The following is a 13,524-nucleotide window of genomic DNA, read 5'->3' as shown; positions in this document are numbered from 1 at the left end:
TTATTAATTGGCCAGGTTCGAGAACATATCTGACTACGCATCATTTCTTTTAATCAATACCCATAGGCCTAAAGCTTAAAACCATGTTTTAAGTGTGTAAATTACTGTAATCACACGATGCATTCACTAGGCCTGTCACTATACAATTTATTAGTCTATTAAAATGCAATTTAAATGTAATCATTATATCTACGGTGTTTAACATTTAAAAAAATCTGGAAAACATCACACACCAGTTCCATTGCCTACATTGTTCACATGCCTCTGGTTACGTTGTTAGGCTACTGTTCAACTGGCAGAACAAGGACGCCCCCTGGTGTCTATTACTTGTCAAAAAGCTTGAATCGCCGATTTATGCTCTAGTGCAGGCAAACCAGTCATGGAACATAAACCGATGAGCTAAAACATTATGACCACCTGCCTAATATGGTCAGTGTGCTGCCAAAACAGTGCCGACCCCCAACAAAACCCATAATTGTGTCACTGATTGTGAACCAAAACATTTGCATCAGATCCTTCAAGTCCTCTAAATTGCGAGGTGGAGCCCCCTTGGATGGCTCGGGTACCCTAACCCTAACCCTACCCCCCCCCCCCCCCCCAAATGCCCCCCCCCCCCCCCCTGGCGAGATGCTCTGACCAGTAATCTGTCCATACTATTTTGGCCCTTGTCAAAATTGCTCAGGCTTTGACTCAATGCATCTAGCACGCAGACTATAAGATAACTGTTTTCTTATCATCCATATATCAGATGACTCATTGAACTCTATATTGTATCCTATAGAGTTGATATTTCATATTCAGACGATTAAAAGTTGACCCAAAGTACAAACATTTAAGACAATTTTCGTTTTAAAGAATGTGCATTTGGATATATTTTACTAAAAGTGAAAACCAGTGAAAGGTTTTCCATTCCTGCCGTGCGTCTGTATGAGAGACATTCTCTGGACCACCAGCCATTGCAGTTTTGAAAGATAAATATATCTTGTGGGCACCCCCTCCCTGCGTTAAGTTCGCAACATCCTACCGGCTGCGGCTGGCTATCATAGGGTAGAGCACCGGCACTACCATTAGCAGGACGGATGAATTAGTATATCGCATTATCCATCCTTTTTAACTTTTATTTTTGCATTTTGAGGAGGGGCTCCAATAAACATTGTCCCCAGCACTCTGACCAACAGTGAAAAGCGGATACAAGGTCAGTAACATAAAAGCACTTTCCTATTCTTTCCTTGTGCTTTTTTGCATGATGCAGTAGTCTGGATACAGTGAGAACAATTCAGTGTACAATTTACATGCTGTCAGCGTAGGCGCAATGACGACTTACGCAATATAGCCTAATCATTCTATTTGTATGCAACACACTCCTGCTTAGACCTTCATGGTAATAAAAGGATCTCGCAGAAACATACGATTTATTATTCCAACTTAAATAAACAACTTGTTATTGCTGCATATCGGGCCTAGAAAGAGTGGTTCTCATCTTCACAATTATTCTTCAATGGAACTTCTTTATTCATGTCTCTGTATTCTAAAGCTCCATTATTGGTTATTCAAGGCAGTGCAAATTTACACTCTGGGTCCAGGGTAGCCTGCGTCTCAGATTATAGCACTGCAGCAGCTGTACCGTGGCGGCAAGCAACTGCAAGGGCTATAATAGGAAGAGAGCTAGAATTGCGCAGCTGACGATGCTGATTCTGAGGAGCTACGAGGCGTTGCAGACCAATTTAAGTCGCCTGCGCGACTGTCCTGGCAGTCATTTAGACTTATTAGTAGCACGTCAGTCAATTAAAGTCCTTTGCATGTCCATAATTACACTAAAGTATACACATCGCTTGACGTTCAAGGTAGCCTAACTTGACAGTTAATAACCGTTTGAATAAAGGACATTGGGGTAGGCCTACATTCCAACTAAACTGGATTCCATGTGGGTCATAGATCGTGTTCCAGGGTTACATTCAGTATAGCCTACTAGCCTGTTATATGAGGAGTGTACATTAGCTAATGGGCAAAACATTTCAGATGCCAGAATGTAAACCCACTGTACCCACTGTAGCTACCACAAATAAGGCATACAGTACATTCATGTACATTAGTTGGATATATTTACACCACATTCCATATGTTTGTATTCATTCCATGTGTGTGTGTGTGTTTATGTCTGTATGTGTGATTCTAAAGATTCAAAATGGGAATAAAGGCTGCCCTTCCCAAATTGGAGCTGTACCTCTACACAACGGTGCTTGCAATTGCTTTGGTGTGGGCCGGGACCTGGATACTTGATGCTTCCAGTGGTGAGTGGTCTATCCATTCCTTTGAGCAAATGACTTGTCAATAACAGTGTCATTATATCTTAATTTATGAAGGATGCACATTTCTGAATTTGCTGACTTATCATAGGCTACTTAGTTACATTTGTCTTTGATAGCTAAATCCATTAGGGTGCCTGATTTGTGCTTCTCTGATTGAGAGAACCCCGTTAATGTTCCTATTAACTTTACATTATACAGGTGAGATGAGAAGAACCGTTTTTATTAGAAACTAACTCCCACTCATCATAGCCTCATGAGGATGAGCATAATTTTTCTCAGAATGGGCATCAACACAGAAAGCCAACATATCTGTCCGTTTCAGTAGGCAGTCATTTGGGGAATTTGTCAATATTTTTCAGTAGCATGCTGCAGTCAATTTCATCATCAATTGATCTGAATACACAGGGTAGATTATGTAACCTTGGTGTCTGCATGTGCAGGGTACTAAGGAGGTTACAGTCTGTGCTGTCAGATAGTTGAACAGAGCGCATTGTCTCTCAGTGTTCTGTCTCTTCGATCTACACAGCCATTCACATTTCATCTTTGGGCCAATAAATATGGCTGAATTAAGGATGTTGATTGAAAAAATATTTTTTACTTTTCTGTCAAATTGTCAGTCATGCAGTGGCCTCTCTCTCTCTCTCTCTCTCTCTCTCTCTCTCTCTCTCTCGTACTCTCTCTTTCAAAATATGATATCCCTGTTTAAGGCCATTAGTGTAATCAGAGGAACCTGTGGACAGGTATTGCCAGTGTATGTACCTGTGAACTGAGGACATCCGTAGTGAGTGCCTATTTATTGATGTTCACAGTACTTTCTTGGGTAACCTAGTGTACATGATCTTTTTATTTAATAACAGTGTTAGTACAGAATGCTTGTTTTTTTTGCACGATGATTATAATCAACCAAAATAGATCAACGCTCAACTAATGTAGACATTGTTCTGTTAAAAGCTTTGTGATAAGAAGCTTATGACACTTTTGAGTGTTTACTGCCTGTTAGCAAAATCAAACAAGATGAAACTGGGTTGTTTCATCGGCTGCATATTCTAACAAGGGGGCCCTTCAGAGATTTTAATTGTATGGAACAGTTCATATTTCATAATATAATCCATGTCAACATACTGTGTCCTCTGTGTCTAGTAAAACTGTCCCTTTACTGATTTCCAGAGAATGTCAACAGGAAAGCATTCAAGCAGAGTGTGAAACCAGGATGGCACTATTTTGGCAGGAAAATGGCAAGTTTCCATTAGACTGTACAACCATTTAAATGTACATTTGTAATTTAAATTGTACCTTCTTTCGTTTAATCCTTTCTTCATTTTCAGGATGTTGCTGACTTTGAATGGGTGATGTGGTTCACAACATTCCGCAATCACATCCTTTTCGCTCTGGCTGGTCATGTGATCTTTGCCAAGATCTGTTCCCTGCTCTCTCCCAAGGTGTGTGTGTGTGTGTGTGCACGTGTCTCAGTACAGTTTACCTGCAATGACTGTATGAAATAGATAGTTTATTCTGTGTTCCTGCATGACTTATCTGATTGATTTGTAATTAACTTGATTAGTCTAGTATGTGTATGTATGCATTCCTCATCAATTCTAGTTGAGAAATTATGTATTTAAAGGAAATGTGTTTACAGTATGTCAGGCTTTATGCAACAGTTGATGATTCAATTATGTGTAGTTCTGCTTGAATGTATGTTTTGCTTGTGTGTGTATGTTATTGTGTGTTTTGATTGTGTTCTTATCTGTTCTTCCAACGAAGATTGGTATTTATGGATGCAAGGTAACACTGACCTAACATGTTTCCTAAACAACCCCTTTGCCACACATCTCATACAAACTGTCACTGTACATTCAAACTGTTTGTATGCCATCATCATTTTTCACAATTTTCATGCATGGTGTACTCTTATAACAACACTAGCAGATAGTCTGACATAGGATGTATATGAAATTGCATACTGGATTATAAGACATGGTTACATCACTCATTGTCACACCTTTGTAATGAACATTGGCTTCTCCTCCACAGCGCAGGTCTCTGATCTTTGGCGTATACGGTGCTGTGGCAGTTCTTATCACCATGGGCTGGACCTTCATGACGCTGGTACTGTCTCACTGCATCATCCTCTACAGTGTGTCCCTGGTCAAGAGGAAATGGATCTGCTTCCTGGCTGGTATAGCTAGTCTGGCCTCCATCAAGATGGAGCCCTTCAATAGCTGGCAGGTCAGTTGTATTGGGAGGAGAAGCCAGCAGTGCTAAGGACCATGGGTTACAAGGTTCTCTGGATGAGCTTATTTAGGTCACAGATTTGTATTTGGCAAATGAGATACCATTAGTTCAGGGATGCCCAACCCAAGGTTGTTCCTGGAGAGCTACCACCCCTAATCCAGCACACAAGATTCTAGGAATCGGCTGGTTAACAAGATGAACAATCTTTGTTACAACTAGGGTTGGAATGAAAACCTCCAGGAAGGCATGTCTCCAGGAGAAGCGTTGGTCTGCCCTGCTTTTGGGTGATCAAATATGCACCATCTATAATCGAAGGATATTTTGTGGTTCATGAATGTTATACATGAATGTTGTGATCCCATGTTCATTATGTATCTGTTCTGTACCCCAGGAAAGCTTAGTGACCGGCTCCTTTGACCTCCAAGACATCCTGTTCTATGGAGGGTGTGGCTTCAGCATCATGCGCTGTATGAGCTTTGCCCTTGAGAACTGTGAGAAGAAGGATGGGAACTACTCACTGTCTGACTTGCTCAAGTACAACTTCTACCTCCCCTTCTTCTTCTTTGGACCCATCATGACCTTTGATCTTTATCACGTTCAGGTGAGGAGGACTAAAAGGGTGACTGCGTCAGTTTATTCCCGAATTCATCTAGTTGTGTTTATCTTTTCTTAGTAAAAGCCAACGTATGCATATTATATGTACAGGATATTATGTACATTATGCATGCATGTCTAATATTTTTAATTTCCACTGCAGTTCAAGTTAGTTATTTTGTCTGTGCAACACCCCAGGCCAACAACCCTAACCTGACGCGCAAGGAAAGAGAGATATGGAACATCACCACCCAAGCCTTAGTGCATCTGGGAGCCATTCTGGTGGTGGATGCCTTCTTCCACTACCTCTACATCCTGACCATCCCCAGTGACATGAAACTTGTCAAGCAGCTGTCTGACTGGTCTCTGGGTCAGTGAGTGTTCCTGACTCAAACTCTAACTAAGCCTGAGGGTCAACTGAAATGCTATGAAGTTCTTTTAATCAATATTTGAAAGATTAATTTTATCCTTGTACCTTTGTAGCTGGTCTAGCGTACTCCAACCTAGTGTATGACTGGGTGAAAGCAGCGGTCATGTTTGGAGTCATCAACACTGTGGCTAAGCTGGACTACCTGGACCCTCCCCAGCCACCCAAGTGCATCACCATGCTCTATGTCTTTGCTGAAACGTAAGTGTGCACCAGTGGAAGTTAAGCAAAACTTTGTAATCCATAGTGTACAGTAGAAGACAGACATGTAGGTAAATTACCGCCCCTCCTTCAACAGTGTAATTGTAATAGATGTATTTTGATTATTAGATGTGCTGCACTTTACAATAGTACACTTAAAACATATGCCAATTTTACAAGTATGGTAATTTCTTCCAGTGGCAATGTTAGAAAAAACACAACATCCATAAAACAGTAAAAATTGTTTGTTGTGTGACCAGTGAACAGAAACCATGTCTGTTATACAGTATGATGTCATAAGATTTACACAGACAACTGTTTTTTATTCTCAGGCACTTTGACAGAGGCATTAATGACTGGCTGTGCAGGTGAGTGTTTCATTGGAACGTTTTCCATGAGATCCGTGACAGAATTTTGCATTCCACTTCCTTTGCAATGATGTCTTGACTGAGCCTAAATAAATGTCTTCTTCCGAATAGGTACGTTTACGACTACATTGGAGGAAACCATGACCAGATTTTCAAGGAGCTCTTGGCCACCATCTGCACCTTTGCCATCACAACTCTATGGCTGGGTCCTTGTGAATTGGTCTACATCTGGTCCTTCTTCAACTGTTTTGGTCTCAACTTTGAGCTGTGGGTTGCCAAGTTCTTCTCCATTCGACCCTTCTCCAGCATTGAGGTAAGTTCTAAAATGGCCGAATATCCATTAACCCTGTCACCTCCTAAGGACAAGAAAAATCTGAAATCATGTACTTGATTTGGCCTTTCTGTTTCGTTGCTCTGCAGTATGCTATGGGTGAGGCCATGTCTCGTAGGATCAGAGGGGTGTTCAACGCTGTCAACTTCTGGACCATCGTCCTCTACAACGTTCTTGCTCTCAACAGCCTGGAGTTCGCCAAACTGGTGGGCAATCGCCTGATAGTTAAAGGTACGTTTATCAGTGGCATTCCTGTGGTATTCAGTCAAGTCGTTCAAATTCAGCTTATTAATTGAGCCTACATGTACATGCAGACACATTTCAGCCAGATATAAAACTCAAGATAGAACCTGAGCACATAAGTAAGAGGCATCACTATGCATCATTGTCTTGTTCAGCTGGGATGAGATGAACTGTATATGAAAGGGGGAAGCTGAAATAGGTGCTGTTCTCCTCTGTCCCAGGTTTCCCACTGTCCTCGCTCTCTGTGCTGCTGGTGACCTACTGTGGCGTTCAGCTGGTGAAGGAACGGGAGCGGCAGCAAGCTCTGCTGGAGGATCCAAAACCAGTGGAGGCCCCAAAGCCTGTGGAGGAGATCAAAGAGAAAGCAGAGTAAAGGAATGAGGTGTCAGTTGGTTGAGGACCTGAACAAACCGTCCCTCTCACCGTTTAACTTACTTGGTCTTCCTGTATGTAACCAGGCCAACAACACCTCATTGCTTACATTATACCAGTCTAGTTTTAGTTTGACATACAAGGCCTTGTTTTTAACTTTGAAATGTCCTGAAGTGCACTTGCTGTAGATAATCACCACATGTTCTTCAGCACAAATACACAATAGTGCATTTTATATTCACATTTTAATCTAAGAAATGCTTTTTAAAGGTATAGGCATGCCACATATTTTATGCAAAAAATAATATATTAAAGCTATATTAAAATGGAAAGTTCAATGTTTTGTTAAATGTATCAATCATCTACTCTAAGGATTTGTCTTTTGTCTGGATAAGACACAAACAAGACAAAAATAAATCCCAACTTTAAGCAGTACATCCCACAACTCTTTACATTAAGGTTATAACATCTTACTAAAATAATTTTGTCCCGGAGCCTGGTGTGAAGCCTTTACATGGTGCAAAGATCCTGGCTGTTCACCTCCCCCTCCTCTTTTATCTTCTGCAAGAGATTAGATGTGGCATTTCAGCATATCTCTCTTAGCCCCTCTCACATGATTCAGACTGCACCCATGCCAGGGTTCCTGGTCACACTATCAAAGCCAGTGGGTTTCAAAATCAGGGAATATAGGTCAAGCAGAGTCCTGTCACCAAAACCTGCTTTTTGTCTCCTGTGATGGAGAATGTAGGCTACACTGTGTTCATTCTCTGTAACTCTCCACTCAGGTTTCTATGATATTTTGGTCATTTATTTGCCTGAATTGGGGCCATCAAACTATCATTTATTCTTGAAGATATGTTTCTGTTCAGGCTGTGATCTGTTGCAATAAAAGAAGAAACTGGTTTTGATAATCCTCCATTTTATGAAAATGTTGTTGCAATTTATTAAAATATATTAGCACACACTCTGCATATTAAGAAGAAGGTTCGTAGACACTTTATACTGATTACTATTCCCTTTGAAATGGCTTTGAAAACGATTATACACTAAACACCACAAGAGGGCCTCCACTCTCGCTTCTACTTTATCACTACTCATGTTGTCTTATGACACATGCATTGCCATCCATACATACATAGGATTCCCATTAAAATAAGTGACTCAATTCTATTTTACTTTTGTTGAATCAGGTGGTGGTGGTGGTGGTGGTGGGGGGGGTGTTGAAAGAGAGATGGTGGTATTTTCCAAAACAACGGATCATGATGAGGTCATGTTTTAAAAGGTTTCTCATGTGGTACTGTCTCAGATCCTCACCCTCTAGGAGCCTGTCCAGACACAGTGATCTGTGTAAAGCTGTGGAGGTGATGAAGGACAGTCTCTCCCTGTCAAGTTACTGTCCACCATGTTACTGCCACTACTCCAGTCTTGTTGATAGCCAGTGCAGAGCATAGAGAATACTGAAGAGGTTCACCAAAGTATTAGGGTTCACAGTGAGTTGCTGGGGGTGGAGTGGGGCCATGATGACTCTACCCCAGATAGTCTTTCAGCTGTTGATGGGTGTGTGTGTGGTTTGGGGAAGGAGGGGGTGTGAGGGAGGGGGAACGATGTGCAGGTCAGTGCCTGAGTAAGGATCATCTTTCCAGTCCACCCAAAATCTTTGTGAAGTCCCAGTCTATAAATACACTCCCCAGAGTTACACAGACTGACAGCTTGAGACAGCTGCAGGAGCTAGCCTCGCCTGCAAGCTAACCAAACCTAGTTTTGTGACTCTCTTTGCGTAGCACTGTGAATACTGGCAGCACTGTTCTGCCACGGGAAGCAAGTAGGGTGCCCCCCATCCTAACTACTCCCACCCACATTTTTGAACGAGGTAAAGGACAAGATGGCCGCCCTGACAATAGACCCGGTGGAGGAGCCACGAATGTACCAGCAGACACTCCTTCAGGACGGGCTGTGCGACCTGCTGGAGAATGACAAGTTTGTGGACTGCGTCCTCAAGATCCAGGACAAGGAGTTCCCCTGTCACAGGTTGGTGCTGGCCGCCAGCAGCCCCTTCTTCAAGGCCATGTTCCTCTCTGACCTGGAAGAGAGCAAGAAGAAGGAGATAGTCCTCAAAGATGTGGAACCCGGCGTCATGGCCATGATCGTCCGTTATATCTACACCTCTGACATTAACCTGACGGAGCAGAACGTCCAGGATATCTTTATGGTGGCAAACATGTACCAGATCCCCTCCATATTCTCCGTGTGTGTCTCCTACCTGCAGGAGAAGCTGGTGCTGGGAAACTGCCTGGCTATCTTCAGGCTAGGGCTCCTGCTGGACTGCCCCAGGCTGGCTGTGACTGCCAGGGAGTTCATATGTGAGCGCTACCACCTTATAGTAAGAGACCAGGACTTTCATCAGCTTGGCCCTGGAGAGTTAGCCGCCATCATTACCTCCGACGCTCTAAACGTGGAGCGGGAGGAGGTAGTGTTTGAATCTCTGATGGACTGGGTCAACTATGATAAGGAGGACCGGCTAAAGGACCTGCCCGATCTGTTGCACTGTGTACGCTTCCGTCTGATTCCTAAGGACTACTTTTCCAAAAAGGTCGAAGGCCACAAGTTGATCCAGTCCAACCCAGAGATCAAAAAAGAACTGCAGCTCATCAAGGATGCCCACAAAGGAGTTCTCCCCAAGGCCAAGAAGCCTGACGACATGAAGTCTGGGGCAGAGGGCGGGGAAGAGAAAGATGAAGACGAGGAGGGTCTGCTTCCAGGGATCCTCAATGATAACCCTCGGTTTGGGATGTTTGAGACGGACCTGATACTGATGATCAGCGATACAGGGGCTGTGGCATACGACCCCGTGGGGAACGAGTGCTTTGTGGTGTCTGAATCCACAGAGATTCCCAAAAACCACTGCAGCCTGGTAACCAAGGAGAATCAGGTGTTTGTGGCAGGAGGACTTCTGTACAATGAGGACAACAAAAATGAGTCCTTCAGCTCCTACTTCCTCCAGGTACTGCAGGCTTGTCAGCATTACGACAATGGTTGGCTCGATAGTAACGGGCAGGCTCTTTTTACAGTGTACTTCAGTTTAGTAAAACATGATTTTGATGCTATTCCTCTCATATGAAACGTCTGTGAACACTGTCACTTGATATACTGACAAAAGGGGTGTGTTGACGTACTGCTTTCTTAGTAAGAACGTAATAAAACACATGCAGTGTCATATGTGGAGCTTACAAGTTTTTTCATAAATCTCCTGTATATTGTTAAAGAGTGTTCTGCCACTGTATCAATTCATTTCATATCTTTCTGTTTAACCCCAGTTTGACCCTGTGAGTTCGGAGTGGCTGGGGATGCCCTCACTGCCAAACCCTCGCTGTCTCTTTGGCCTGACCGAAGCAGAGAACTCCATCTTTGTTGTGGGTGGCAAGGAGCTGAAAGAGGGAGAGCATGTCCTTGACTCAGTCATGATCTACGACAGACAGTATGACATCACAATCTTCAATAACTCTCTTGTTAATCACAGAACCGATTTAGTTCACTGATTCACACTGAGTGTTTGATTTACTCATAAACCTACTTTAGAATTGTATGTCGGAATCTTCTCTTCGTGTTTTAATAATGTCATGTAATAATAATGTGTTCATTTAGCAGAGGCTTTTGCTCAAAGCAAGGTACAGAGAGGGATTTTAACCTGCGAACTCTGTAGTCAATCTGCCGTCAATTGCTCAACCTGAGCTATACCCATCCTCTGTGTGTGTACAGGTCGTTCAAATGGGGAGAGTCAGATCCTCTTCCGTATACAGTCTATGGCCATGGAACTGTGTCACATAAAGGGCTTGTCTATGTCATCGGAGGAAAGGCAGAAAGCAAGTAAGTGGCACATCTGCCTCTATTTGAAATGTTCACGTGTCACCTTGGCTAGATCTGACCATGGTCTATCATGTCTTGTTCTGTCACCTGTAGAAAGTGCATTAGGAGGATGTGTGTCTACAACCCCACCAAGTTTGAGTGGAAGGAGTTGGCTGCCATGAAGACAGCCCGTTCTCTGTTTGGGGTCACCGTCCATAAAGACCAGATCTACGTGGCGACGGGGGTCACGGACTCTGGCCTCACCAGCGTCGTGGAAGTTTATGACATTGCCACCAACATGTGAGACGTGGGCTTCATGTCAGAGGACTAACATAATAGTTATATGTGTGTAGCAGTACAGCAATGCCTTCCAATGATGCATGGACCTCATGTATGTTCATGAATTTAATTACAAATGGCAGGGCAAGGCAATACACTATACAATTTGGTGTACCTTATGTGTTCTTTCACCGTCGTGTGGCGGTGTGTGTGTTTGTTGTTCTCAGGTGGTCTGAGTTTTTGGAGTTTCCCCAGGAGCGTAGCTCCCTCAGCCTGATCACCATGGAGGGGTGTCTGTACGCAGTGGCGGGCTTTGCCATGATGCCCAGTGAGACCAGCGAGAAGCCGGTACCCACGGAGATGAACGACATCTGGAGGTGAGCTTTGACATCGCAAAAGCTCATTGTTAGTCCATAAGATTTCAAAATGAAAATTGTGTTCTTCTAACTGCCGTGTTCCTTCCAAATCAGATTTGATGAAGAGGAAAACTGTTGGAATGGGATCTTGCGAGAGATAAGCTATGCAGCAGGTGCCACAATTCTTCCTGTGAGACTCAACACTCTGCGTCTCACCAAGATGTAATCATCAGTCTTGAAAGAAGATGTTTCATCCACAGAATGAAGATGCCACCGCTAATGAACTGTTTCTGGGAAAAACACTTGCAGTATGGAATTTTGACGCTCCATGAAATTAAAGTTTTGCCTTTTGAACAATTTCCAGTAGGGGGAGCTAAAATACACAAAGTTTCACTAATGCAGGAACAAGGGCCTTGACATGAATACATATTAAAAATGACTGTCTTTATGAAAGGTGTTTGTTTAAATAGAATTTGTACATCTTTTCTTTGCTTTTTGCTATGTTTTATGAGCAGAAATAAAAAACAAGATGGTTTTCTGTAAAGGAGTTTTTGTACTCGTAACATACATGTATTTAGGATCCCTCTCATATGTCAGATGGTACTACAGTATGTACCTTAAGTTGTGAACAATAGTAATATATTGCACTTCAATTGTTCTGAAAGGCTTTTCTTAGGCAATGTTAACACCACCATTTATGATAATAAGATGAAAGCTAATGTGATTGACAGAATAGGACTTGACATGAGCATGTTCCCTATGTTTCATAGAAGTCATATATTTGATTCTTTGTTTCTTTGATTGAGGAAGGATCCAAGAAGTGTTTCATCTGAGCCCAGAGTGAAGGAATGTTTTTTTGTGTGTGTTTTTTTATTTTTCTTCCTATGAAAATCCTGTCGCTCTTTACCCCGGTCATCGCCTGTTTGGGATACAAAGGGCATCCAGGCGCTTTTGAACTTCAGTTAACTTTAATCTTACTAAGGGAGAAGATAGAAAAGAGAATAATACAACTATAGCCTCAGTGATTTGGGTGCTTGGCTTCTTGTCATGGACCTCTCAAAAAAGTAAGTTCTGTGAAATTAAATCCCGCCACACTAATAAAACAGTTACACTCTTCAATTGTGTTTATTTACATCTGGCAACAGTCAATAAAAGGTGCTGTGGATCGAACAAGAGGACAACCACATAGACAAGGAAATGACCTTGGCTTTTCTTAACATATTTTCATGGCTGTTAAACCCATGAGATTGTAAACATCAGCCAGCAAAACCATGGAAACAAGAACCAAAAGATCACATTTGTCTGCCCAGTTTTTCTTATATCAATGCATTCTTCATACTCTGAGTATCCTTTTAATAGAGGACTAAAACACATGCTGATAGTGAAGGACAAGTCACCTGCGGATTTCAACTTACCTCAAGGTGCTGCTTCTCACACTTTGCTAGTTAGGATTGTGTGTAGGATTTGGGACAATGTTATCAAAAAGATATACTCCATAACCTTTATATCTCTGAGTCCAGACATGTGTTTTTTAGTACAATGTCTGATTAAAGAGACAAATTATTATTGTTATTGTTTATATACAGGGAGAAAAATTACACTGACAGAGTGGTGATTGACAGAAGGATATCAGGGATAGTTAAGGGATTAGAGATGAGAGGTTAAAATCGTTTTATTTGTATTCTTTTGTATTTGATGTTTTATTTTATTGTATATTTTTAGGTATGACATGTTTTATGGATATGTTCAATGCAATAAAAAAGAGCTTATTCTGAACTAATTATGTTTATATTTTTAAGGATATATGTGCACATGCATACTGTACATATCAACATGCTCTAATACAAACATTTGAAACTTTTATGCAGGGATAAAATGTCCCCAAACTTGAATGCTGTTTGTCTGTGTTTTCTTGATTTGCCTCTCTTTGTTAATGGGAATATGGAAGGCTTTAGTGAAATAATTTACA

At 42.1% G+C, this 13,524-nt stretch overlaps 2 protein-coding genes across 2 annotated transcripts; both read left to right on the top strand.

The window, feature by feature from the left end:
* Positions 1-1,037: 1,037 nt before the first annotated feature.
* Positions 1,038-7,988, top strand: hhatla (hedgehog acyltransferase like, a). Its single transcript, XM_062481014.1, has 12 exons — positions 1,038-1,195; positions 2,179-2,291; positions 3,477-3,544; positions 3,635-3,748; positions 4,341-4,535; positions 4,933-5,142; positions 5,334-5,505; positions 5,619-5,763; positions 6,096-6,131; positions 6,243-6,444; positions 6,552-6,693; positions 6,927-7,988. Exons 2-12 carry the CDS (start codon positions 2,186-2,188, stop codon positions 7,076-7,078), a joined length of 1,542 nt encoding a protein of 513 aa, XP_062336998.1. The 5' UTR covers positions 1,038-1,195; positions 2,179-2,185; the 3' UTR covers positions 7,079-7,988.
* Positions 7,989-8,807: 819 nt separating this feature from the next.
* klhl40a (kelch-like family member 40a) lies at positions 8,808-12,674 on the top strand. The gene is made up of 6 exons (XM_062481891.1): positions 8,808-10,078; positions 10,392-10,552; positions 10,834-10,941; positions 11,035-11,220; positions 11,427-11,576; positions 11,670-12,674. The coding sequence occupies exons 1-6, from the start codon at positions 8,960-8,962 to the stop codon at positions 11,779-11,781; spliced, it is 1,836 nt and encodes a 611-aa protein (XP_062337875.1). The 5' UTR covers positions 8,808-8,959; the 3' UTR covers positions 11,782-12,674.
* Positions 12,675-13,524: the final 850 nt, after the last annotated feature.

Source organism: Osmerus eperlanus, chromosome 16 (genome assembly GCF_963692335.1).
Source record: "Osmerus eperlanus chromosome 16, fOsmEpe2.1, whole genome shotgun sequence".
In the NCBI taxonomy this organism is placed as follows: Eukaryota; Metazoa; Chordata; class Actinopteri; order Osmeriformes; family Osmeridae; genus Osmerus; species Osmerus eperlanus.
Note: the sequence above shows the minus strand (reverse complement) of the source record. Positions and strands in the feature narration are given on the sequence as shown.

Excerpts from the sequence above, each read along its gene's own strand:
- hhatla (XM_062481014.1), top strand. The coding sequence starts at position 2,186 with ATGGGAATAAAGGCTGCCCTTCCCAAATTGGAGCTGTACCTCTACACA. Across the intron at positions 3,545-3,634 it reads ACTATTTTGGCAGGAAAATG|GATGTTGCTGACTTTGAATG; the intron begins GCAAGTTTCCAT and ends CTTCATTTTCAG. Across the intron at positions 6,445-6,551 it reads GACCCTTCTCCAGCATTGAG|TATGCTATGGGTGAGGCCAT; the intron begins GTAAGTTCTAAA and ends GTTGCTCTGCAG.
- klhl40a (XM_062481891.1), top strand. The coding sequence starts at position 8,960 with ATGGCCGCCCTGACAATAGACCCGGTGGAGGAGCCACGAATGTACCAG. Across the intron at positions 10,942-11,034 it reads GGAGGAAAGGCAGAAAGCAA|AAAGTGCATTAGGAGGATGT; the intron begins GTAAGTGGCACA and ends TGTCACCTGTAG. Across the intron at positions 11,221-11,426 it reads TATGACATTGCCACCAACAT|GTGGTCTGAGTTTTTGGAGT; the intron begins GTGAGACGTGGG and ends TGTTGTTCTCAG.